This window comes from Vipera ursinii (assembly GCF_947247035.1).
Source record: "Vipera ursinii genome assembly, chromosome: 2".
Taxonomy (NCBI): domain Eukaryota; kingdom Metazoa; phylum Chordata; class Lepidosauria; order Squamata; family Viperidae; genus Vipera; species Vipera ursinii.
The window spans coordinates 124542822-124569935 of NC_139513.1; the positions used below are offsets into that span (position 1 = coordinate 124542822).

The 27114-nt window shown below is 41.7% G+C and overlaps 1 protein-coding gene across 4 annotated transcripts in view; it reads right to left on the reverse strand.

Annotated features, from left to right (window-relative positions):
- Positions 1-14673, reverse strand: part of TMC6 (transmembrane channel like 6) — a 41640-nt gene extending 26967 nt beyond the window's left edge. For 2 of the 4 annotated variants that reach the window (XM_083353013.1, XM_083353011.1), the window contains exons 1-5: positions 14592-14673; positions 6540-6818; positions 5078-5202; positions 647-769; positions 346-504 (exon numbers count right to left, since the gene is read on the reverse strand). In XM_083353013.1, the coding sequence (XP_083209139.1) occupies positions 346-504; positions 647-769; positions 5078-5202; positions 6540-6595 (463 nt within the window). In that variant the 5' untranslated portion in view covers positions 6596-6818; positions 14592-14673. Of the gene's footprint in view, positions 1-345; positions 505-646; positions 770-5077; positions 5203-6539; positions 6819-7114; positions 7282-14591 lie in introns of those variants that run through there. The other 2 variants (XM_083353012.1, XM_083353014.1) reach the window with 2 other exon arrangements.
- Between the last annotated feature and the right edge of the window lie 12441 nt (positions 14674-27114).

Here is a 27114-nt window from a genome sequence, read left to right on the forward strand (position 1 = left end):
GGATACATTCCCAATTTCCCTCTCCCAGAATACTTCCTAACTTCGCTTTCTAGCATTTGCCCATCTAAGTCCCAATGAGGTCAAACCCTGCTTGGGTTTGCAAAATCAGACAAAGATGACTAGCTGCTCCACCGAGCAGGACATGTTGTAACACTTTGTCACTATATCGTGAGAAGCACTGAGCAATTATAACACCTGGATGGCTGGATCACATACTGAGAATGATCAAGATGATTTCTCTATGATTCTCGTAATAGCTGCACGATAAGTTAAATACACACTTCTATTTTTCTTGCACTGCTTTTCTGTTTAGCAGGCATCTTCCTACTGTTTTAGTCAACTTACAGTCTTCTTCTCTGTAACTGGACTCCAACTCTAGAGACAGCTGTCGAAAACTAGGCCGTGCTGAACGGGAGACTTCCTGGAGAGGAGCACGGTTGCTCCGACGCCGGCGTCTGGCAGTGCAGTTGTAATACTGGGACAGGATGGCTCCTCTGCTGTGCCCTGCAAACAAAAGGGAAGACCATCACTATGGAGGGGAGGAAAAGATTGCCCTCTACGCTAATTCCCACATTTCACATGCCCTATCCTGAAATTCTTCTTCAAAAGAAGTAGGCTGGGGCTACAGGGGAGCATCACATCTCACCAATAGTCCGGCTGGGCATTTTGGCAAGGATGCGCAATGTGGTGGAGGAGAAATCAGGGTGCTCTACCAGCTGTGCATCTGGGTTCCAAGCTCCAGTCCGATCAGAGGGAGGAACCAGATTTTCTGGAGAAAAAAGAAAAACCCCAGATTGCCAAGTTGCTATGAGTTGTCCTGTCAAAGCTGGAATCTCCACATCTTCCCTTCTTCTTCCTTTTGTGCCCATTCCCCAAATGAGCGTAATATTTTTCCTGAGCATTTTACAACTTAGACATTCATTCTAAATTTATTTTACTGTTTCCTACAGCGAATATTTATAACATGACAGATTACCAGGTGGACTAAGTCGTTCCCTTTTGTTTACAGGACAATAAACAATGCAGTTGTGTATAGGCAGTTGTCTTTGAGAAAAAACAAAAGACTCCATATCCAAGGTTCACAAGTAAGACTGAAATGCTCAAAATCAGCTCTATAGCAACTGTAGGTAAAATTCTTAGCAAGCACTTAGACTCATATACCACATCATAGAGCTTTACAGCTTCTCTGGGCAGTTTTCAATGTCAGCATATTGTTCCCAACAATTTGAGTCTCATTTTACTAAACTCAAAAGGATGGAAGGCAAAGTCAACCTTGAGCCCCGTCAGGATCAAACAGAGTGGGCAGAGTTAGCCTACAATAGTGCACTTTAACCACTTCCCCACTAGAGCTCAAAATACAAACACAGCACGAAAAAAGTCTAGTGCAGAGCCTCTAAGTCTCATCAACACTTTAAACGAATCACAGAAATGAGTTCTTTTTGAAGGGGAGGAAAATAATATTCTAAGCTTTTGATTGAGAGGAGAATAATATCCTAACATTCACTGTCATAATGGACATATGAATCATTTGTGTTCTGTTTCAGCTGTTTGAATGCAGCTGCCCCATGAAATGAACCACTGAAATGCAGATAGAGGTTTCTCAGGATTTTTCCACATAGTCTGCTGACCATGGCAGGAAGATGCCTTGGTGATTTCAGGAAGACATGGACAAAAAATGTGGTCTTTAGCCAGTGGAACAGACTGCCTCTGGAAGTGGTGGGTCTCTGGAGGTTTTTAAGAAGAGATTGGACAACCATTTATCTGGAATGGCACAGGGTCTCCTGCTTGAGTGAGGGATTGAACTCAAGAGCTTCCAACTCTGTTATTCTATATTTCATCTTCAAGTCATTCCTGATCCACCAGGAAGACAACCTATGTTTACCTTTCCTCTTCCATTTTTAAAGAGGTGTTTGCAACTTTCTGACACACCGTCAAATGATCTGCAGCACATTGCACTGAGGAAACTTAGAGCTGGCAATTGTTCTGATTGGCCACTGGAGCCTGCTGCAGACATGCCCCCTTCTTCCTTCTCTGCCCATTGTTTTTCAGGGCTATCTGCCTTTGGCAGTAGGAGGATCAGGACTCTCCCCCTGTGCCAAAGAGCCATCTCTCTCTCTCTTCTTTTGCCAACCAGCCCGATCTAGCAGCAGATCTCCAAGCCAGCAACACTGGTAGAATGACAATAACTCTTTAGCCACCAATTCTCCCATCCTAGGAAGGAACTATCTGGCACTGGAAAACTGTTAGGGTGAAGGTGGGAGAAAAGTTACTCTTTAGCCACCCCACAGCTAGAATTCAACTCCTTGCATAGGTCTCACAGAGCAGGCACAGCAGTACCTGACAGCAATAGCACTTAGACTTATATACCGCTTCATAGTGCTTTATAGCCCTCTCTAAGCAGTTTACAGAGTCAGCCTATTGCCCGCAACAATCTGGGTCTTTATTTTACCCACCTCGGAAGGATGGAAGGCTGAGTCAGCCTTGAACCGGCCAGGATCGAACTCTTCGTGGTGACCAGAGTTTGCCTGCAGTACTGCATCCTAACCACTATGCTACCATGGCTGATCCATGGGTCCGGCTAGGTAGATGTGCTTGTGCATCAGGTCAAGCAATCCAGCATAAGGCTGCTTCCATGTGGCACCATGGTAAAAGAAGGGGCAGGTCTCATCTCTTGCTCCAGCTTCTTTTCCCAGGAGTGGCATGGGAAGTAGAGCAGACCAAAGAGGCAGAGAATGGCTCCTTTGGGGCAACAGGTAGACCTCATTTAGCTAGCACAGTTGGGACTAGTAAGTCAGGCATTTAGCAAAGTGGTTGCTAAATGAAACCGCGCTTATGATCTTACTTCAGCTTTTTTTTTTTGATTTTCAGACTTACAAGCGTCATAAATGCAAGCTTTGGTTGCAAAGTTACTTTCTCATCACCACTGTAACTGCAAATGGTCATGAAAAGAGGCAGTTATTAAACAAGGACTATCTATCATTCTGTCTCTTCCGGCAAAGATTCATTCTGTGGCAGATCAAAGATACAGTTTTGTGCCATTTTATGCCGACCTCTTCCACTGGCAAATAATCCTTTAATGCTACCAAGCAAAAATATTCTCAGTAAAATGTGTTCATGCCCAATCCTGACCCAGCTCTCTTGCTGAGCCACTGGATCCCAAAGGTCAAAAAAAGAAGATAACAAAGTTTTCTTTGTTGGCTGAGTTCTTCCTAGATGGTGGGATCCCCCTGTAGCCCTGGTTCTTACTCACTCATAGATCCCACATCTTGATTAGTCCTCTGGTTCTAATCTGGCCTACCACTGTCTATAGCAGGGGTCGGCAACCTTAAATCCTTAAGTCCCACCAGGCTCAAAACCTTAAAACCTTAAAACCTTAAGTCCCACCAGGCTCAAGGTTGACTCAGCCTTCCATCCTTCCGAGGTAGGTCAAATGAGGACCCAGATTGGGGGCAATAAGCTGACTTTGTAATAATGCCGCTTGGGGGGTGTGTGTGAAAGCCCTAACAAGCAGGCATATACATAGAATGAAGGCTACTGCTAAGCTTGTAAGCCGCCCTGAGTCTTCGGAGAAGGGCGGGATATAAATGGAATTTTAAAAAAAAATACTCAAACAGCCACTTGGACCTGTTTCCCAGAGGAAAAAAAACACTGGGAGCTGTAAAACTCTCACGTGCACACGCGTGCACACACAAAAGGGAGGGAGCTTGAAGAGTTTAATTTAAAAGAAATAGAGGCTACTGTGCATGAGGTTTTTTTCTCTCTCTCTCTCTCCCTCTCTCCCCCTTTCTCTCTCCCTCTCTCTGATCTTCTGCTCACCTGGCAAGCTGGCTTCACACTGTTCTCGGACAAGCTGACACATATTTTTTTTGGGCTGGCTCTCCTGCCCTTGAGAGATGCTGCTTTCTGCTGCTTCCTGTGGAGACGCAGCAAAGGCAGGAGCCCTGCCCAATAAGCTTGTCAGCTTCTTGGAGAACAGCGTGAGGACACTCTCTTTTTTACATACTTACACACACACACACACACACACACACACACACACACACACAGAGAGAGAGAGAGAGAGAGAGAGAGAGAGAGAGAAGGGAGGCTCAAGTGCCTCTCTGTGTCTCTGAAAAACTGCATGCGGCTCCAGAGCCACGGGTTGCTGACCCGTGGTCTACAGGCTCACCTCTATCTCCAATGCCCTTTCAGTTATCTTATCTAGTATCATGTTATTCTTGTGAAAGAGGTTGTTAATATTACTACAACTGCCACCAGTACCATTTTCATAAATAGAACTAGAGCTATATAATTCTGTTATTACATTGCGGGAAAATGCTAGGTAGAAAAAAAAACCCAGAAGTATAGCAACAGGTATTGGAGGACTTGGGAACATGGCATTTCATCCAGCAGGAGCACAAACTTTTAAAAAAGATAAATCCTCTGCTATGTAGGCAATGAAATCCTGGGCTTTTTCTGAAATCTGTTGTATGTCCTTAAAAAGCTCATAAGGATGGGCTACTTGTTTCCATAGCATCTAGGAACCCATTAGATTAATGGAGAATCAGTTAGTGGTATTTCTGTTGTACATCTTAAAAGAATTGGAAGTTTATTGAGACTGAACTCACCAACCTTTGAAAGTAGACATGGTTTGGCCCAAGAAGCTTCAAATTAAAATCCATGCTGGCTATAAATGTATTGGGGAGCTATCACTGCTTCTGAAGCCAATCTCCTATACAGGGTGGTTATGAGGATAAAATGAGATCATGCATTTGTTTTTCACCCTACTTTTTACTGTGAGCTGGCTTGTTAAATGTAGTTAATAAGCCAAGGATTTTTGTTTATCTATAGGTGTTAGTTGAACAGAGATACAATGATTGAAAAGAAAGAAAATGCTTTCTAGAAACATCTCTTCATCCATATTTTGTTAAGTTAAAAGCTGCGAGTAACATCAGGTTTTCACATTGTGAAGAAAAACAGGAAATACCACTTAAAAGTTACGCATCTTTCTCCTTTACCCCAACTATTTATTTACAAATTGACTATCCCTGTTAATCATCAGGAAGTCTCTGTGATATATAGATGTGGCTTGTCTCACCTTTGCTCCTGTTAGTCAGATCTTGCATCTCCACCAACTCTTGTTCAGCCAAACTGCTCTGCTCCTTAATTAGCTGGTGGAAGGAATCATGCACGGCCCCTTCATCATATGGACTTGGTTCTTGGCTGTGGGGAACAGAGAACCGTTCTGCCCAACTGTTTAATTAACAGGATCCCTAAAACAACAGCGTCTAACATCTCACCAACTTCACATGGGACATACTAGAACGTTACAGTTCTTTATAGCAAACCACGGCAGAGTCTAAGACACAGGCAGAATGCATAAAATGAATGGAGAATAACCAACCAGGTGATCAAATCTGGTTTACAAAGACTTCCCCTCAGGGCTTTCAGAGCCTTATGTAAGCATCTACTAATGGGAACCCACGAGATCTACATAATGAGTGTGAAACTAAAGCCTTATATGTTTAAACAATAAACTACAAACAAATAACAAAGTCTTGATTATTACATCTTGGAAAGTAGTTTTATAACAGAGATTAATTGCAGCATCATATATTTTAGCGCTTTAATAATTGCATTTTATTGTTCCATTTTTTTCTAATTTAATCAAAATGTTGACATATTTCCATCCAAATTCTGTAAATCTTTATTACATAGCTGTATACTTTTCTGGTTTGTTCTGTTCTAAGTCTGGGGAAATGATGATTATCTACCAATATAATATTGAGGTAGAATGAATCAATCACCATCTCTTCCAGAATTTTTAATATATAAATACTGTACTTTTGATCTCTGTGGCTAAAAATTCTATTACTGGTAATAGTAATTTGTGGATCTTAGTACAATATGGTTCAATAATGGATAAAATATGTTTCATACGTCTTAAGGTCAGATCTAAGGCAGCAATACTCAAAACATTTAGAAGCTATGACTAATATTTTCCTAACACTGTAGACTATTCTGAGAATAACTGAAATCATGGTAGGGCAATTTATGCATTACCCACTTATTCCAACGGATCTACGTTGGAGATTATAAATAGTTCCGATAGTAGAGTTGAATTTTGGGGTCCTTGGTACTCTCTGAGCTTGGTGATTTTCTTGCAAAAAATTCATTATCAAACTAGGTAACATCGTCAGTGCATATAAATAGTCCATTAACTTTTTTTTTCAATGGTGATAATGATTTATATCTCTTACTGGAAACTCCTCTCTCCAATTTTCATAAACAGGCAACAAAACTCCCGCACACCAACATTCCTTCCCATGCTTTATGCTAACAAGAATTCTACTTTTAGTATTCTGATAATTCAATATATTTCAGGCTTTTTAAAAGGAGTTTGCTTTGAAATCAATACCTGCTAATTTTCAGCTTTGTACCTACTTTGGAAGTACTTTAATCATCTAATGACAAGCTTTCCTTTTCTAAGGCAGGAATGAATAAAGTTGTTATACACTTTTTAAAAAAAATGTGCTTATTTTAAAAAGAACCACACTCACCTGGCAGGATCTCCGTTCTCAAGGTCTTGAAAGGTGAAAGTCACTGTGTGGGACATTTTGATAGATAACTCCACAGGTAATTTGCTTGCCTTTGCACTTTTCACTTCCACCACATTTCCAAATGCAGGTTACGGGAAGAATCAATGTCACATGAAGCTGGCTCCATTGAGACAATTCAGGCTCCACATCTTCTAACAAATTGCTTCGACTGTGGTCTAATATCTGATGTCTTCTTATTCCCTCTCAAGATCAAAGAACAGCAGGACACAACATTCAAGCCTATATGCCATAAAGAACACAACTTGAGACACACGGAGCTGTACTGGGCTTTCCCGCCTCCTAGTTAGTACAAGATTTAGAAAGTGTGTATCGCAAGAGCAGCCTGGTCCGCTGTGAGCAAATCACACAAAAAGGAAGGAAAACAAGGTTGAGACAAAGGCTGCAATTCAGTCTGTATGCCTGCATGTCATACGACGCAAATACAGCTGCTGGTGCTCAAACTATGTATTTCTCTGACTTATAGTAGAAAAGCAAATCATTTCTGCAAAGGAAAGCAGAAGCTCCCTTGCGCTTACCTGCAGGTGCATGGCTTGCTTCCACTACCAGAAGACTTAACCATAAAGTTTCTCTTGACTGTCTCCAATCCTTGTCAAGCAGCCCAGCTGTCACTAGGGAGATAAGTAACTCTGCATTTCAATACTCCGGGCTGGGCTAGGCTTTCGAGGGTTAGTAAAGACCAGTTCCTGCATTCCTGAGAGGAGAGTGTGAGTGAACACCAGCAAATGAAGCCACCAAGCTTCCTCCTGCCTGACAGGAAGTTTGTTTCTACCACTGACTGTGCAGGTTCAGAGGACTAAAACCCTCAACTGAGCATGAGAAGAATGAAGAAAGGAAGTGGGGTTGTTGCCTATGAAAGATAAAAACGGAGCATCCTGTCAGGGCTCAACACCAGGAAACTGCCTGGCTCATTCCCTGCCACTTTCAGTTCAGCAAGAGTTGCAACATTTATTTTTATTTTATTTTAATTCCATTTATATCCCGCCCTTCTCCGAAGACTCAGGGCGGCTTACAAGCTTAGCAGTAGCCTTCATTCTATGTATATGCCTGCTTATTAGGGCTTTCACACACACACACACACCCCAAGCGGCATTATTACAAAGTCAGCTTAATTGCCCCCAACAATCTGGGTCCTCATTTTACCTACCTCGGAAGGATGGAAGGCTGAGTCAACCTTGAGCCTGGTGGGATTCGAACCTGCACTAATTGCAGGCAGCTGGTGTTACTTAAGGAGGCATTAGCCCACTGCTCCACCAAGGCTCTTGCTTTTACTGTGTTCAGAAAGATATTTTGTTTTTGTAGAAGATGCTAGTACTTTGCTATACAGATAGCGAAGAACTTTATGTCATCTTTGCTTTTTGAAATTGTAAACTTGTGGTTTAAGTATAAGGTCAGTACGTGCTCCATTTCTGGGGAAGTGATTAAGTAATTATCTTGACCAGGACAGTTCTTGACTGGGGAATAAAACCCACTTCTGCTTCTCTGTCTGAACTCTCTCACATTATCTATCCTTCCCCTTAAGTAAGGTCCCACACTCTGGCTGTTTGCAGATCTTAGGATCTTGTCGTGAAGGGTGGGACAAAATAAAACTTCATTAAAATGGCAAGAAAAAGACAAGAGAAAACCAGTCTTGACCTGTTTTAATTTTTTTTTTAAAAAAAAGCGATTTTAAGTGGAGCTTGCAACAAGACCTTGCACATTTTTATCTTCTGATACAGGGACAAGGATGGTCTACCCCAGAGATTGAATATGGACTATCAGACATCTTTGTTCCAGCCTGATAAAGACAGAATCCAAACTTCTGAAGGAACTCAGAGCAGTCTGAAACATAAATCCTCAAGTCTTGTTATGTATTCGCATGTCCCCTGTTGCAAAAATTGGAAGTCATCTCCAGCTTAGTCACAGCTTCGGGGCAAAGACTGTTGTGAAGTAGCAGCTTTTGGTGCTTTTCTTGACCCCAGAATACACAAGGGGTAAACAAAGCTAGAGAGAGTCATGGCTTTAGGGAACTATGGGTGTGGCAATAAAAGTCACAGCAAATGTAGCTTACCTATTTTACGTTTCTCAGAAAATCCTGAAGCCTGAACTACTATATCCTGATAGTCCAAACATTTAACATATTGGGCCTCAGCTATGCAAGCTGAGTCAGAGATAGGCAACCTTGGCTCTTTTATGACTCGTGGACTTCAACTCCCAGAATTCCTGAGCCAGTACTGCCTGAAGTCCACATCTTAAAGTTTCCAAGGTTGAACATTGTTGCTCTATATGCAATGTCTTTTCACATCCAGGAGATGGCAGGAAGAACATCACTGCTCATCTCTCGGAGCAAAAAAAGCATCCCTTTCTTAACAAAATAACAGAGTTGAAAGGGACCTTGGAGGTCTTCCTAGTCTAACCCCCTGCTCAGGTAGGAAACCCTATGCCATTTCAGACAAATGGTTGTCCAATCTCTTCTTAAAAACTTCCAACAACTTGTGGAGGCAAGTTGTTCCACTAAATAATTGTTCTAACTGTCAGGAAATTTCTCTTTAGTTCTAGGTTGCTTGTCTCCTTGATTAGTTTCCATCCATTGCTTCTTGCCCTGCATCCAGATGCTTTGTAGAATAGGTTGATCCCGTCTTCTTTGTAGCAACCCATTACATATTGGAACAGTCTTCACGGAGAAGGAAAACAATTCCCCCCTAACTTGCTCTGACAGGAAGAAGGACTTGGGGAGAATGAATTCTCTCTCCACAAATTTTTATTTGTCAGGATGTTTGGGGAACAGAAAGACTAGTGGACCATATGGGACAGGTAAATTCCTGTTCAAACCATTAATCATATTCCTCTTCTTTATTTTCCTACATATCAGCTCATTTATTCTGCTATTATAACCTGCTTGGGGTTCTTTGAGCAAACCTCTTGGTCAATATTTCTCAACCTTAGCAACTTTACCATGAGTGGATTTCAACTCCCAGATTTCCCCAGCCACCTCGCTTGGTAGGGAATTTTGGGAGTCTGAGCCCATGCTGGGTTGGTGGTTTCACTTAACCAAAGATTCAGCAGGCTCTGGTACCAGTTTTCCCTGCAATTTCCCATGACACTGCCTTTATCTTACTTCCAACCCATGAGCGAAACAGTCTTAAGTCACCTTTAGCTGACTTTGGTTAAATTAGCTTATATTATGACATTGCCAGGCGCAACCTGTATAGTTTTCTGTTGACTCAAGGATGTCCAGGAGCACTTCAACTCAACAGTAGCAGCAAGAGAAAGTCTCTCTCTTTTTCCAGTGCACCTCCCTCAATGGTGCCACCTACCATTTTTATTTAAAGGCTTTTATGCAAACACAGTTGCAGCGAGATATTGGCACTTTTTTGCAGCACTTCCACTTCCATTTATAGTTTTAAATTAAGTAGAATATAAACAAATTGCTAGATGGGTAGGGAACCTGGTGGGTGCCAAGGGAGTTGCCTACTTCTGCTCTAAAATGCTTCATGTTTGATATGAGCAATGTTGAGTTTTTCTTTTTTATGAAAGTTCAATTTATAACCCATTACCCCCAGCACACCCATTAGCATGACTAGTGACATAGGGATTACAACATAAATGTCAAGCTTCGTGTTCTTTCACTTCTACAGAATGCAAGGAGCCAGCTGCTGTGTAAATGATATGCATAAAATGCATTTGCTTGCTCGTCATGGCTGCCCGCCTTCCCAATGAATTAGAAGCCTTTTGTCCTGCTTTGGCACCAATTCAACTGAACAGCAAAACTTTATCTCTATCTAAGCCATTCAAGGAGACGCATATACTTTTTTCAATCTGATTTGGAGGATATCTACTGAGGATATCTATTGATCTGCACAATAAAAATATCTGTATTTTCCCTGTTTCAATATTTTTGAGGGAGGTGTCTTCAAGTGGTTTTGCCATGCATATATACCATAGTTTATAGGATTCATTGTCTTCTCCCCTCCCCCAATCTGCTAGTGAGCCATGCTATTTTCTCTCTTAGAAGAAATACCAAAACCCAGATCAGATTGTTTTGCTCAATTCAGAAACAAAGTGCAATTGATGATCTTTGGCAGCAACTGCACCAGCTGGTGTGGCCCAAATCTCAATGAATTCCGTATCATTTATTGCTGGCTACACAGGGGAAGAATGTATAATTGGCATAGTCACTGCTGAGCTCTAAGGAGTCAATCAAGATTCAGCCAGCCAGCTCATTGCCCTCTAGGTCAGTGGTGGCGAACCTATGGCACACATGCCAGAGGCGGCACTCAGAGCCCTCTCTGTTGGCACACGTGCCATCACCGTCAGCAGCAGGTCCATCAGGCCGCCACGCCACCTGGAGCAGCAGCCCCGCCCAGCACAATGGAGGCAAAGCGGCTGACTTGAGTAGAGGTAGTAGAGCAGAGGTCACCAACCATTGTCGATTGGTGGACTGGAAGAAAAGGGAGGGGGAAGCATTTTACATGCACACATGCATGCATGGGGCCACAAGCATGCATGCGCTGCAAATGGGGCAGGGCTAGTGCCTGCATGATACTAACCCTGCACCCATTCTTGCATGGTGCAGTGCCTTATATCTGCACCCTGCGGTGTGGCGGTGGCCATTTTTGCGCCTTGCAGCACAGTGGCCCATTTTTACATCCTCGGTTTTTGCATGCTAGAGGTGGCACTCAAAGCTGCCTCCCTGCCCCCCCCCCCGAGGGCACCAGAATGCTGATGTGGCCTTGGCACTTTGTGATAAATAAGTGGGTTTTGGGTTGCAGCTTGGGCACTCCGTCTCTAAAAGGTTTGCCACCACTGCTCTAGGTCATTTTCCCTTTCATGTGTGCATGAACGTATTACAAAAATAGCGTGTAGGTACAAGAGAATGAGTTAAGAGAAATTAAATGTTTTATTCAGAAAGAGTGTATTCTGAGCCGCGCGCGGTTGCTCGGCTTTAGTCTAGAGCAGGGCGGCGGGGTCGGTGGCTGTCGTTGCCGCTGCTGCCGCCGCCACCGCTACTTTCTGAAACATGCAATAGAAAACATAAATGTTGGCTTCAAACATGATGTGATTACATACAAGGAGATCTTAAGTTTGGAGAGGAACGTATGGTGTTTGAAGCCGTATGATCTTTTACGAGATGAGAAGATTGTTCAAACTTGGTTTCAATATGGTCAATTACGGGCCAGGTGGAAAGAAGACCAGAAAATTGGTTTCTCAATGACTGATGAAAATTTGGTAAAGCAAATTAGAAATCAGGGTCCAGCACATATCAAACGGATATATCTTGCATTGATAGAAATTGACTCAGAAACAGAACTTGTCAAAGATTGTATGATAAAGTGGGCTCAGAATATTCAAGAAGTTATCACAATGGACACTTGGGAAAAGATCTGGGTGAGGAACGTAAAATTTACACAAGCTCAAAACTTAAGAGAGAACTTTTACAAAATGTTTTATAGGTGGCATTTAGATCCTAAAAAGCTCGCATGTATGTATCCGAATTACCAACCTAAATGTTGGAGATGTGGTGGCGAAGACGCAACATATTTTCATATATGGTGGACCTGAAAAAAGGTTAAAGCCAGATTGGATTAAAATCTGGTGGAATATGCAGAAGATATTTAAGCAAAGGATAAAGTTTTGTCCGCAATTGTTCTTATTGGGCATAATTACAGATACTACTAAGTTGATGCTGAACTTAATTACAGCAGCAAGACTTTTAGTAGGTCAATATTGGAAGAAGGAGGAACTGCCGACTATAGAAGAATGGACTAAAAGTTTCTGACCTGGCGGAAATGGCAAAGATTTCGGCTTATTTGAAAGACCATTCACAACAATGTTATATTATGGAATGGAAAAAGTGGATTGATTATATCCAGAACAAATATGGGACCAAAAAGTTTCACTTAGCATTTGAATACGTTTTTTTCTTTTTTTTATGTGATATTAGTATTGCTTGTAGTCATCTCATATGAGCTAGAGTGCGATAGACTTAATAGTTTATTGTTGTTAACATACGGTTGTTTATGATTGTTTTTTGCTTTTAGACCTTGTATACCTTGTACTCTGGGAAGTCGGGGAGGGGGGAGGGGGGAGGGTTAGGAAGGGTTGGGTGGAGGGAGGGGGGGAGGGATTGTTAAAGATAAAATGTATTGTAAAACTTTTCAATAAAAAAAAGAAAGACTGTATTCTCATAAACTTATTCCACAGTGCATATATTGTATAGTGAAATGAAAATGTTGTAACTCCCATAAAAATAACTTGACTGCAGTTCTATACTTTTGTCAGTATCTATGGTATTGCCCAGAGGAATTCATAATCATAATGCACAGTCACAGGGGATAAGAAGATACAAAAGTTACCACCCAACAAACTGGCTTCCAGCAGATAGCTGGCAAACGACCTCGCAAGAGGTTACTGTTTCCTAGTTCTGCCAATTTCTCGGGCAGCTCAGTATATCCATCAAAGAAAAACATAGGCAGAAAGAAAGCTGGTCGGGAGTGTCTCTAGTGGATTTGGTAGCTCATTCCTCAAAGTAAAGATTACAGCCTGGTTACTTACCAGCGCAAGACTGTCCAAAGGCCACCTTAGCTCTTGGAATTTGTCATAGTCCCAAGGTAAAACACTGCCTCCATCAAGAGCATCCTATTCCACAGGCAGCCCTCCTTTACATTCTCCCATTCACGCAGCTTCAGAAGAATGGACAGGCTGCATAACCCAGGCTTTTTGCTCCCGCTGTGCCAAGCACTCCAGGCTGCTGTCTCATCTTCCACCCTCTCTTTTCTCTGAGCATATTCTTGGCAGCTACCTCTTTAAAATTAGCTGTCCCAAAAAGGTTAAGAAAGGATCATTTTTTCAGAAACTCTTCTACTGGTGTTCATGCTGAAGATCCCACCCAGCCTATTTACCTGGGCACAAGGTTATTACAATCACTGGTGTTTAAACTTGATCTCCAGGACCTTAGCAATTTTTTATTTTTTTTTGGCTTAAAAGTGCTCTTCCAGAGCGAATGATGAAAAAAGTGGGGCAAACCTAATCCTAGAAAACATAAGACTTATTTAGAAAAGGCGACAGGCTCATTTTCATCATAACTAAATTTTAAAGCCCAGAATTGCCAGTGCCTTCTTGTTTCTGAAGTTTCTGCAGAGTTTCTCACTTCTTTTTCATTAGAATAATAGACCTATGAGATCTATATTTAGCAAGAAGCGTCGTCACTTCTTCTTGAACTTCTTACTGGGAGTAAATTATGCAGTAGGTGGGTTGTAATAAGTGATATTTTATCATAAAGAAGCAGCCCCAGTTTTCCCAGGGAGAACTGCATGTTAAAATCTTTCCTCTTTTGATTTACCTCTACATTATAGCCATTGCTTCTATTGGTCTTCTCAGATTTTCAAAAGGTGGAAAGTTATACTCTTTTTAAGCAACAAAAATTAAAATGAAAACCCTGCCTGATTTGCATCCAATGCCTTAGGCTTAGGATGGTACAATTAAATAATTAATTTTAAGATTCTTTCCAGGCCAAAAGAGCAAATGCTTTTGTGATTGTTTTTGCTTCGGGCTGGAATGCATTAGAAAGAAAGCAAAATCATTTTTAGTGCATTCATTTATAACACTCTTCTTAGTTGGCTTAATGGTTCGACACCCCCCACCACCACCACCCAGAACCAGGGCCTCGCTTCTTCTACAAGCAGCTTCGTGGGTGTGAGAAAGAAACACAGAGGTCACTTACTCTACGGAAGAATCCTTGTAGCCAAATCCCTCGGATGATTTTGCCGCCTGCAGCAAATCCTACGCTGGACAATGGAATTTCTGAGATCCAGGATAGCGGTCGCGGTAACGGAATCACATTCAGGCCCCAATTTGCAACCAAGAGACCCCCCCACTCCACGATTACAAATGAACAATAGTAAAACGTGCGATTAAAAAGACAGACCTTACGCAATGAAGGAAACGGGAGTCCTTTTACAACTCCCGGAATCACGGCATAGCCTTGCAGTTACATCAAGTATCTTTTTCACTAACCTTGTGAGTTATTCCTCCAGGTTTAATCAGGTAAAGCGCTCCTTTTCACACCAAGAAAACTTTTTCTCCAAAGGAAACCCCAGTCCCGACGGCTTGAACACACCCTGTGCTTCACCTGAACAACAAAGGACTCTGGGAGCTGTAGTTCTTTTTTGCTGAAGCACCTACTGGAACAAAAATGGTGCTTTTAGGTTTGCTCTAGGTTCTACACAACTGAAAGGGAAACTGCTTACAAGAAGAAAAAAGTTTCTTCTGTCCAAATGAGTAACCTTCATCTCCAGTGAGGCTAGCTATTCTATCAGGCTTCATCAGTCCATTGCCTACAACTACTAAGTGAATGTTTTTCAAGTTATTGTATGTTTGAGATGTCTGGGCTTCAAACCTTTACTAACTGGGGAATTTTGGGAGTTGAAGTCCACACATCTTGCCAAGTTTGAAAAATCTAAGTCATCAAAATCATCTTTTGTCATAGTGGTCTTCTCTTGTCTAGCGACTTCTTTCCAGTTCCTTGGTATGTGTATAAGGACCAGTCAGAATGGGCATTGGTTTGGTATATAGAGCAAGAGCTGTGGATCCCATACATCAGAGAGGGAGGACAAGCTGGGTTGAGTATTACAAATGTTACATATAAATATTTCTGCTCTTTATCATGAGAGAGAAAAATATTTAAAAATGTATCTTAACTTTAAATTTAACTCGAGTGGTTCTAAGCAGAAGAGTAAAAGGTGCACTTTCTAAGACGTTCTCAGAAGAGTTTGAATTATGAGAAGTGATGTATTGCCTCCTCTAAAAAAGGCCCTGTAAGTAGATATCTCCCACCTGCCTTTTTTTCTGTACTAGATTGCTTACAGAGAAACTCCTTGCATGCAGTAGTTGCTTTCTCCTGGAAATGGATCCATATAAATTAATTTTGAGCTGAGTTTGATTCTGGGTACCTTCACAGAAATAGCTATGTAGCTTCTTGGCAACAATAAAGAATGACTTGCATTGGCCTTCTTTTGAGATATTTTTTTTTCCAATTTCCCAATCTAGGGTACTGACATGGTATTCCCTGGAGGTCTCCTTGTCAACTCCCAAATCTGCTTAGATACTGTCAACCAGGTCATTATGACAATTAACATTCTACAGAATGCCTATGACTGTCACTGCCTATGATCTTTATCTTTAAGAAAGTTTACAGAACTCATTTAGGGCAAGATAAGCTCTGTTTGAAAATAAAAGCAACACTGGAATATGTAGTACAGTCGGTAAACTTCTATAGATTTATTTTTAGTATAGAAGAGTGGTGGCAGTGGCGTAGCGTGGGGGGTGCAGGGGGGCCCGGCCGCACCAGGTGCAACATCTTGGGGGGGGGCACGCTCGCACTCGCAGCTCTCTGCCCCTGCCTGGCTCACTCACTCTCTCTCACTGCAGTGCTGGCTGTGCGAATCTGATCCGAGCCGCCGGGTCGCCGCCCACTGTGGAGGGGGGGTGCCAGGCGTGTGGTGCGGTTAGGGGGCGCAAATTACTTGCCTTGCCCCGGGTGCTGACAACCCACGCTACGCCACTGAGTGGTGGTGAACCTTTTAGAGACCGAGTGCCTAAATTGCAACCCAAAACCCACTTATTTATCGCTGGGTGCCAGGTGGGCGTGGCCCTCTGGGTAGGTGTGGCTGTGGTGGTCATAGAAGATTGGGTGGGTGTGGCCAAGGTGGGTGTAGTCACCTCAATGTCGCCCGTGGGGAGGGACACCTGTGGAGGCTGGGCAGGGGAGATCCAGGGGGTCTCTGGTAGGTGTGTCGGTAGGCAGGAGGCTCATCCTGCAGGATAAGGCGAGGCAGGGTGGGGCTGCCATTGCCATGGGGCAAGGCAAGGGCTGGGGCAGCTGCTGCCTGACACCATCGGCCCCCGCACACAGAGGCCAGCGAGCGACCAACAGTGTCCGTCAGTAGCCACAGCCTGCCGGCCCCTCGACAGGCTCACTCTGGGGCTCCGCAGCCCATCGCCAGCAGTTCAAAGAAGCCACCACCGAGATGGACGGTTGGCCAACAGCTGAGGAGGGGATGCAGTGGGTCGTGCTTGGGAAAAGGAGAACATGTGAGGCCAGGAGGACAGGATGGGTGGGAGGGAGGGAAACCAGCCGTGCCGGGATGCATTCAGCCACGTGGGATCTCGGTGAATTAGCAGGCGGCTTGTTGAAGAGGGACAGTTGCCACCTCCGGGGAATGGTGCGGGTGCCCACAGAGAGGGCTCTGAGTGCCGCCTCTGGCACCCGTGCCATAGGTTTGCCACCACTGGTATAGAAGATCAGTTGGACCTGGAAGCTAAAGAAATACTGAACCCAGAGGTGATGGAAGCAGAATACAGGACGGGAGTGGAAAACAGGCCAGGACAGCTACCTGGATGATTTAGCACTCATGGCAGGTAAGATACTGCAATAGTAGATATTCTAGTTTTAAAACAACTTATAGCTGAGAGCTAGAGATCAGAAAGATTTATGGTTATGCTAATTTTGCTATTTTTCCTTCTGAAAAGCGTGATTGCATAAAACCATTCTTCCAAAAAATGGTAGATATTGCCAAGCAAAAGGGGAGAGCATCAAACCAAAATAGCAAATTCCCTCCTAGTCTGGTAATTATAACGATCCTGTGATTTATGTTTATGATAAGAAACTGTTCAGAAGGAAAACATGTTCAGTGCTTTCTTTCTTTCTTATTTAAAATCAGGCTTGGAAAATTTTAGTTTTTGTCCCTCCAAGGAGCTTATCAGGAATATCTGAATGGCTGTAAAACACAGAATGGCAGGGTGGGGAAGAGGAGGAGAAAAACAATAATATGCTTCATGGTTACAATTTAAATACTTCCACATTTCTACTAAGGGTATGGGAGCTATAACAAGGGTAATGTCAAGGTCTAAAATTAGTATGCCTCACTATAGCTAATATCAATTTTATACTAGATTAATGCACTTAGAATTAAAGGCTGGCAACTGTAACCTGACATGTTCCCGCAAGCTCTTTAGTTGACCTTAGCTATACAATGATTGGGTGAAGGGCTTCTATGCATGCAATATCTAAACTCACGCTGAAAGTTTTTGGCGTTTATCGTATGGTGAGGGCAAAGTGGAGGGGTAAGAACCGTAATTGTAATATATTGTTTTACATGCTAGAATGATTTATTCTAATCCATATTCTTTTTTGAAGAAGAATTTTTGAAAAGCTTTTAAAAAAATAGGAAGCGGCTTTCTTATAAAACAACACATACAATTCCAATATGAGGTTAAACATTTAATAATGTATAGATTATGTTTGCATAATACATTTGCCCATAGTTAGCTTTACTCATTTAAGCCAATTTTTGGTTCCAGGGATTTTTTTAATTTGCTGTATAAATGCTTCAGTATCATCAGGTGGGAAAGACCACACGAGAAAATCTGATTAAACTGATTTATGGCTAACAGCCCATGCAAAGCAATCTTTTCAACTAATGGTTAGCACCTGCTTACAGATAAATAAATATTAATTTAATTCAGGAGGGTTGGACTTAGTCGCTAGTGGATATAGAATAATAGAATTGGAAGGGACCGTGGACGTCTTCTAGTCCAACTCCCTGCTCAAGGAAGAGACCCTATACCAGGGGTAGGCAACCTCGGCTCTTTTATGACTCATGGACTTCAACTCCCAGAATTCCTGAGTCAGCTAACTCAGGAATTCTGGGAGTTGAAGTCCATGAGTCAGCATAGCTGACTCAGGAATTCTGGGAGTTGAAGTCCATGAGTCATAAAAGAGCCGAGGTTGCCTACCCCTGCCCTATACCATCTCAGACAAATGGCTGTCTGATGTCCTCTTAAAAACCTCCACTGATGGAGCATCCATAGCTTCTCAAGACAAGCAGTTCCACTGATTAATTGTTCCAACAGGAAATTTCTTCTTATTTCTAGGTTGGATCTCTTCTTCATAAGTTTCCATCCATAGCTTCTTGTCCTGCCTTCAGGCGCTTTGGAGAATAGCTTGACTCCCTCTTCTTTGTGGCAGCCACTTAGATATTGGAACTCTGCTATCATGTCACCCCTAGTCCCCTAACCCCTTCAACAGACTAGACATACACAGTTCCTGCAACTGTTCTTCATATGTTTTAGCCTCCAGTCCACAGTCATCTTTGTTGCTCTTCTCTGCACTTTTTCTAGAGTCTCAACATCTTTTTTTGCATTGGGGTAACCAAAATTGGATGCAGTATTCCAAGTATGGTCTTACCAAGGCATTGTAAAGCAGTACTAACACTTCATGTGATCTTGATTCTCCTTCTGTTAATGCAGCTTAGGACCACACTGTTGTTGTTTTTTATGGCCGTAGCACATTCTGGCTCATTTTTAAAGGGTTGTCCACCAGGACTCCCAGATTTCTGTCACAATTACTGCTATTGAACCAGGTACCAACTAGTCTATACCTGTACATTTGGTTTTTCTTGCCTAAGTGTAGAACCTTACTTTTCCCAGCATTGAATTTCATGTTGTCAGATAGGACCCAGTGTTCAAGTCTATCACGATTCTTCTAAATCTTGAGTCTAGTGCAGGGGTGTCAAACTCACTGTGTCACGTGACGTGTCGCAACATATCGTGACTTTTTTTTCCATTGCCAGAGCTGGGATGGGCATGGTTTTGGCATGACACATCTGGCAGTTTGACACCCCTGGTCTAGTGAACAGAGGCAGCTTCATGAGGGCATCAACTAGAATCTTTCAGTTCGGGGAAGATTTTCTGAATGAAATTAAAAAAACAACCGGAAATCATTTGGAAAATCAACTGGGTCCTTGTGATGGCTAATTCAGGTCATGGCTAAAGGGAAAGTAACTGGATTATTCCATTAACTGCTAATTTGCAAGCAAGGGAAAATGTGATGTGATCTGAGGAGAAAAAACTTGCTAGTGGAACACAAGACTGGGCAATGTTTGAGAAGGAGGGGGTTGTAATTCAGCCTTTTACTTCCTGCGTGACCAAAGGAGACTCTCTCATGACATTATGACACCACCCAAAGGAAGTGAGAAATGTTCTCCTCCCTCCTTCTTAAAAATGTCAATCTCTTATCTAGTATAAAAAAGTCAGAGCTGGTGAGTGAAGAGTGCTGTTATTTCTACCAAGCTGAAACCAGCGTGCTGCAAAGCAAAACATTGGCCTCTAGTCATTTCTCCCCAATAATGGCTTAGATTCCTATTCATATAAAATAAAAATAGATGTTAAAACTCCTGTTCTGTTTTTTTAAAAAAATGTGTCTACATCAGTGGTGGCGAACCTATGGCACGCGTGCCACAGTTGGCACGCAGAGCCCTCTCTGTGGACACGCGCATCGTTGCCCCAGTCCTAGGCCTTCAAGTGGGTTTTATAAAACTTTTTCGCTTTAGGCCTCCATTGCTGTGTGCAAAAAAAAAAGGGTTCAATCGATTCAATTTCACCTTCTTGCGGGAAAAAAAAAGATCTGGCAAAGTTGGAATTGATTGATTGAACTTTTTACTCCCACCCAGTCTGCCATTACCACCACAGCCACGCCCACCCAATGGGCCACGTACACCCAAATGACCATACCCACCCAATGGGCCACACCCACCCGGCACCCAACGACACATAAGTGGATTTTGGGTTGCAGTTTGGGCACTCGGTCTCTAAAAGGTTTGCCATCACTGGTCTAGATGATCATAACAAAAAACAATTAAACTATAGATTGATAATAGGATCTTGGAAAAGGTGACAAGGAAGTTAGGGCAATTTGCCTTTTGGTCAAACCAATTAATGGAAATCATTTTGTGGATGGACCAGCTTTCATGGCAAACTTTTTCCTTTTGTTTTGTTTCTTTTAATACACATGACATGTTCTTAAAATATAAAAAGTGCCCTTTGATCCAATAGGTTGGGAATCCCTATTTAGCCTCTATGGTGGAGGCAAACGGTTGCTTTGCAGATGTTGTTGAATTACAACAGCCTTCATGATTGGCTTTGCTGGTTTGAGCAATATCACTAGGACAATAAATTGCTCATCCTTGTCTGATAGTATCTACAGGGCTAATAACTTTTAAACCATTAATCAAGCTGGTGTGTAAGGCAAGGGAGACCTCTAGAGGCTGGCTATGTACAAAGGTTGTTAAAGACAATGAAGGACAAGCTTTCTTTTCTGTAGTAACAGACAGTCACTTTAAAATTATGGATCTAGTCCAGGGTAGGCAACCTCGGCTCTTTTATGACTCATGGACTTCAACTCCCAGAATTCCTGAGTCAGCATGGCTCAGCTTGAAAACCTCTCCCTTTCCCCTCAGCATAGCTGACTCAAGAATTCTGGGAGTTGAAGTGCATGAGTCATAAAAGAGCCGAGGTTGCCTACCCCGGTCTAGTCACTAGTCTCTCTCAAATACATTATTCTAATATGAATGTTGGGCATATATTGAGAATTATGGTAGTTGTAATCCATGCTTCTATTACTCCTGGCATGCATGAATTACAGTTATGACACCAGTCAACATTCTTTCTGGCAACACTTCTGGAATATTTATTAGTTTCTTTTCCTGCCTTCATTATTTTTTATAAATAATTCAAGGCAGCAAACATATATAATGCTCCTTCCTCTTTCTATTTGCTACATAACAACACCCTTTGAGGTGGGTTGGGCTGAGAGAAAGTAACTGGCCCAAGATCAGTTAGCTGACTTTAATGCCTAAGGTGGGATTAGAATTCATAGGCTCTTGGGTTTCTAGGCCAGCATCTTAACCACTATACCAAACTGTCTGTCTTCATATCTTCACTGGGGAAGTGAGTCAGTAGGAAATATGGTTTAGAGATAACTGCATCATGGAGGCTAAAAAAGTATGGCAGAGACTAGCTTCACTAAGTTGTCTTTTAATAAATTGGTGTTCTATGACTAGCCAGACCCACTGTAACAATCATTTTCTGAAGAGCAATCTTTCCCTCTAGCAACTCTTTTTGATCAAATATTCTCAAAATTACATGTAAGCTAACCAGCTCAGAAATGTTGGAAATTCTGGTTTAGAGATAAGAGACTGAAATATATCTGGAATGCTGAAAAGGGATTTGTGAAGAAGTGGCTTAAGATAAAACAGAGAATTGTCCTTGGCTTCCTAATCTGTCCATAAAATTATACAACTCTGTCTCACATATTAATTTGAAACAGACTTAGGGGAAAGTGTCCCTTGTGCTAATGATACAGTCTAACCTTCACATGGATCTTGTGTCATTTCCTTGTAAGTATATTTGCAAAATCAGCACTCTTAATTAGTCATTGGGCCAAAGAAAAGAGAATTAGGATTTATAAGAATAAAGAATAATTCTTGTTCCTTGGATGATGCTTTCCAGCACAAGTGGTTATTGCTTCTTATTGTTCTGATATTTTTTAAAACTCAGATGATTACACAGTTTGTGAAGGTGTTGTGATCATATAAGCTTGTAAAAGTGGCCACTGTATGTCTAACACTTTAGAATAAACAGCTCCACTATAGGCTCCATTGCACAAAAGATAGATGACAGTCTTTCTCTTGGCAGATAGTCCTAGCTGAAGCACTTAGCAGTTAGTTGAATATTTTTCTTGTACTGCGAATCAATAGTATCCTCTTGCCATTAAGGGCTGCTGCTTTCTACTTCATTCTCTTAAGAGTTCTCTGGCATGTCCAACCTTTATTTTTTTATTAGGATAAGAGTCAGACTGAAGCTGTAAGTGGCTGTGTCCAAATCTGGACAAAAAGTGTCTTTCCTCCCTATGTTTTGGTCCCTCCCATCCTAGGAAGCAAAAATCCCTAACTGCTGGAGCTAGTGATTCTTACTAAACCAGGAATATTGGGATTTGGGAAAGACTGAAGTCTGACTTTAGTATGAAAAGCTAATGTTCTGAAACTGTAATAAATCAGAAATGTAATATACACTACTTTCATATTTTGTTATATTGTGTGTAACTGTATGCATTCATTTCACAAGAAATGATAATTTTATCTAGATTAAGAGGGACAAGACATTCTTTTATGTCCTGGGAAGCAAAATAATATTCAGAAGTAGCTCAGACAAATGCTTCCCAGATTTACTGGGATAAAAGGGGGGCGGGGGAGTGATAGCACAATCAGACTTTCAAGATTCTGTTATTGTCGTCTATCTCAATAAGGTAGAGTTCTAGTCTTCCTGTGGAGTTGATTTTCTGGTCTGGTCTATCAAATATGCTGATACTCCAATTATTTCTGCCAAACCTTGTAAGATCTGGGAGGACTGGCATACACCAAGTCTAACAAAAATGGGACATGTCATTTTTGGGGATTCAGGAGGCATTCCTCCTCATTTATCACTCCTCCCCTGTGCATTATTCCCTCATTTCACTTACTTATTTTCATTGTTTCCAATATATAAAATGAAAGGAGAACTTTTACAAATTTTGTTTAAGTCTTGGTAAGCTGTTCTCAAAGGACTTTGTGATGATATAGCTTCCTGACTACATTGGTCCATGTCTTCCTTAACAGTGTTTCTCATAGTCAAGTCAAAATATCATAATCAATATGAGCCAGCAGTGTGCTGCAGCTGCCAAAAAAGCCAACACAGTGCTAGGCTGCATTAACAGAGCGATAGAATCAAGATCACGTGAAGTGTTAATACCACTTTACAATGCCTTGGCAAGCCCACACTTGGAATACTGCATCCAGTTTTGGTCACCACGATGTGAAAAAGATGTTGAGACTCTAGAAAGAATACAGAGAAGAGCAAAAAAGATGATCAGGGGACTGGAGGATAAAACATATAAGGATTGGTTGCTGGAATTGGGTATGTCTTCATTAGAGAAGGACGAGGGGTGACATGATAGCAGTGTTCCAATATCTCAGGGTTTGCCACAAAGAAGAGAGAGTCAAGCTATTCTTCAAAGCGCCCGAAGGCAGGACAAGAAGCAATGGATGGAAACTAACCAAAGAGAGAAGCAACCTAGAAATAAGGAGAAACGTCCTGACAGAACAATTAACCAGTTGAACAACCTGCCTCCAGAAGCTGTGAATGCTCCAACACTGGAACTTTTTAAGAAGAGACTGGACAGCCATTTGTCTGAAATGGTATAGGGGGTTGGACTAGATGACCTCCAAGGTCCCTTCCTATTATTATTATTATTATTATTATTATTATTATTATTATTATTATTATTATTATTAATTATTTCTAACTAAATGTAGAATTCTGGTTTTCTTGATTGTTGCCCTACCAAAATATAAACTAGACAAATGTCCCTTTTATTTACAGGTAGGCATGTCACTCCTTTGAACCTATTAGGCAAAAGATTCTCATCTGGCAATTCTGTTGAGATTAGAAGCAATCAGCATAAGAACATAAATCATAGGAATATTAAAAACCACAGTGGCAACCGAAGTCTTGTCTTATCCTGCATTCTGTTTCTAAAGTGAGAATTCAATATCTACAAGAAAGCCACCCCCACTTTGCCTCACCAGCAGATGGAAGGTTGAATGTTTAACCATCATTACTAACAAATATAGACAACACATAACCTATCTTATGCGAAATTGGCTAGCCCCTTGTAAAGCTGTTTGCTGATGGCTTTTGCCACATTTTACGTTACTAGATTTCATTGTCTAACTGCACAGTGTGTGAAGAAAGACTTGGTTGTGTGTTTTTTTGGAGGGAAGAGAAAATCTTCCAGAATTCTTTTTAAGCATATGAACCTAATTCCAGAATTATTAAAGAGGTGTCTATCTGCTGTCTTCACAGCCCATTCAATTTTATATTCCCCTTGTTTGCCATTTTTTTCTAAACTGAAGGCCTGAAAGTTTGTATCATTTTCAATTAGACACGTTGCTTCAGCTTCTTGATCATTTTTGAGGTCATTTTCTAAAGCTTCAGTATATAGGCAATATTATTTATTAGGTGTGGCCACTGGAGCAGTACCTGGAACCCCAATGTCAAATCTCAGATTAACAATTATGTTTTGGAGTTCTTTTTTGATCTCTTTCTTAATTTTCCTAACATTCAGAATCAGGAATTTTGTAGAGGATTAGAGTATATGCTTTCCGTGAGAAAGTGACAGAAAGCTGTGCTTTGCTATGGGTTGTTTACAAAGATGCAGGCCTAATTTGATGCAGTTGTTAGACTTTCCCGGTATGCATTTTTTCTCATCCCTGGCTAAAGGCTAAGCTGGTGTTTCTCAATCCTGGCCATTTTAAGATGTGTGGACTTCAACACCTGGAATTCTGGCTGGTGAATTTTGGGAGGGGTCATCAACACATCTTAAAGGGGGAAAATTTGAGAAATTCTCCACTAAATATCCAACTTCTGCACTGGCTTAGAAACTTGGCAAACAGGATGTTCCAGGACCACACAACGTTTAAAGTACTGTAGTACAGGGCTTTTCAACTGGTGGTACATGTACCACTGGTGGTACTTTGGCACCTGGCAGGTGGTACGTGACCTCCTAGACAAGTGTAGGGGGCAGGGGAATGTTCTGAAGCAGCAGCAGCACCGCACAAGCCTGAGGGAGAGTCAGCTGGTGCTGCAAGGTCTTCGGGGCTCGGCAGAAGCCCCAGGATGGGCGCGCACAACTACATGCTGATCGGCACTTCTGCACGCTGCAGGGGTGAGACAAAGGCCCCAGGATCGGTGTACGCAGTTACATCCTGATCATCACACCCGGAAGAGAAAAGGAGGAGGGTGGAGAGAGGAGAGGATATAAAAGGAGGTAGTTTTGGTGGGAATGGGAGAGAAAAAAAAAGATGACAGGGAAAGAGAAGGGGATGGAGAAAGAGAGATGGAGAAGAGGAGAGACTTCTTTGAGACAAGCAGAGGGAGAGAAAGGGATAGAACAGCGCAAAGATTAATGTCAGAGAAACAGGCACAAGTTTCTCAGTAAAAGTGTGGTAAGTGGGTGTATGGATAGTCCTCAACCTACGACCACAGTTGAGCCCAAAATTTATGTTGCTAAGTGAGAAATTTGTTAAATGAGTTTTGTTTCATTTTACAAACTTTTCTTGTCACATTTGTTAAGTGAATTACTGCAGTTATTAAATTAGTAACACGGTTGTTAAGTGAATCTGGTTTCCCCATTGACTTTGCTTGTCAGAAAGTTGCAAAAGGGGATCACCTGACCCTGAAACATCATAAATATGAATCAGTTGCCAAGCATCTGAATGTAAATCACATGACCCTGGGGATACTGTTAAACAGTCATAAATGTGAAAAATGGTCATAAGTCACTTTTTTCAGTGCCGTTGTAACTTTGAACAGTCACTAAGTGAACTGTTATAAGTTGAGGACTACTTGTACTTTATCACTTTTTCTCTTTTTTTTTGGTCATCGAGTTTTTGACACTTTGCTAGGTAACTGGTGGTACTTGAATGTTGCCATATCCTAAAAGTGGTACAATCTGTGAAAAGGTTGAAAAGCCCTGCTGCAGTCGTTCAAATACAGTAATCAAATGAATCAAGGCAGATGTACAGCCATTTCTGCTGTTGCTTTGCTGCATGTCCACCTGCCATAAAACTAAATAAAAAAGGGACAATGTCTGTCTTTTAAAGGTGATCTGGATTATGGATCCAACCTAGATTGCTAAGCACATTGATTTGTGCTTTAAACTGTAAGCCGCCCTGAGTCTTCGGAGAAGGGCGGGATATAAATGGGATTAAATAATAATTCCCTTGGTTTTCATGATGCCCAGGTATTCATTCTCTCTCTCTCTCTCTCTCTCTCTCTCTCTCTCTCTCTCTCTCACACACACACACACACACACACACACACAGACATTCTTCAGCTATTGGACAATATATAAATGTGGTATATAAAATAAGTTTATCAAATGAGAGATTATCATTACTACCAAAGGAATCTGGGTGTTCAGATACAGAGAAGATTTACAAACCTTTAAATAGCAACACCTCCCCCCCCCCGATTCTACTTTGCAACCAGATAGGAAAATGCTCTTCTATAGTAACTGATATGTAGATCTACACAGTATTTTGGATTGAGTTCCAAAATGGTGCTCTGAAGAGTGTGAAATGTGCGAGTGTAAAACCTATAGGTGACTCTTCAATACAGCCATGTCTTTTCTGGGATTATATGGCAGTTGCAAAAAAGCAGCCATCATAAATGCATGCCAGCTGCCAAGCTTCTGAATTTTGATCATGTGACCACGGGGATTCTGCAAGGGTCCTACATGTGAACAATGGACATAAACCACTATTTTAGTGCTGTTGTAACTTCGAAGAGTCAATAAATGAATAGTTGTAAGTCAAGGAGTACCTGTACTGTAACATTGTGACGGGATATCATTGGCTTTTTTACCAGTACACATAATGATGCACGCCACCATTCATGCACAGGGCCATATTATGGGCTAAGGAAGATGATTGGTGTTGTCAGGGCATGGTTCTACCTTGCTAAGCTGCAACTGGTGAGCAGGTCTGGGTTTTTTTTGCTAAGTTATATAACTGCAAATTCTCTAATACCAGCTGCCTTTTTCACAATTCAGTCTTGAGCATGTCTAAAATTTGTTTTTTTTCATGCCGATATCCTTCAATTA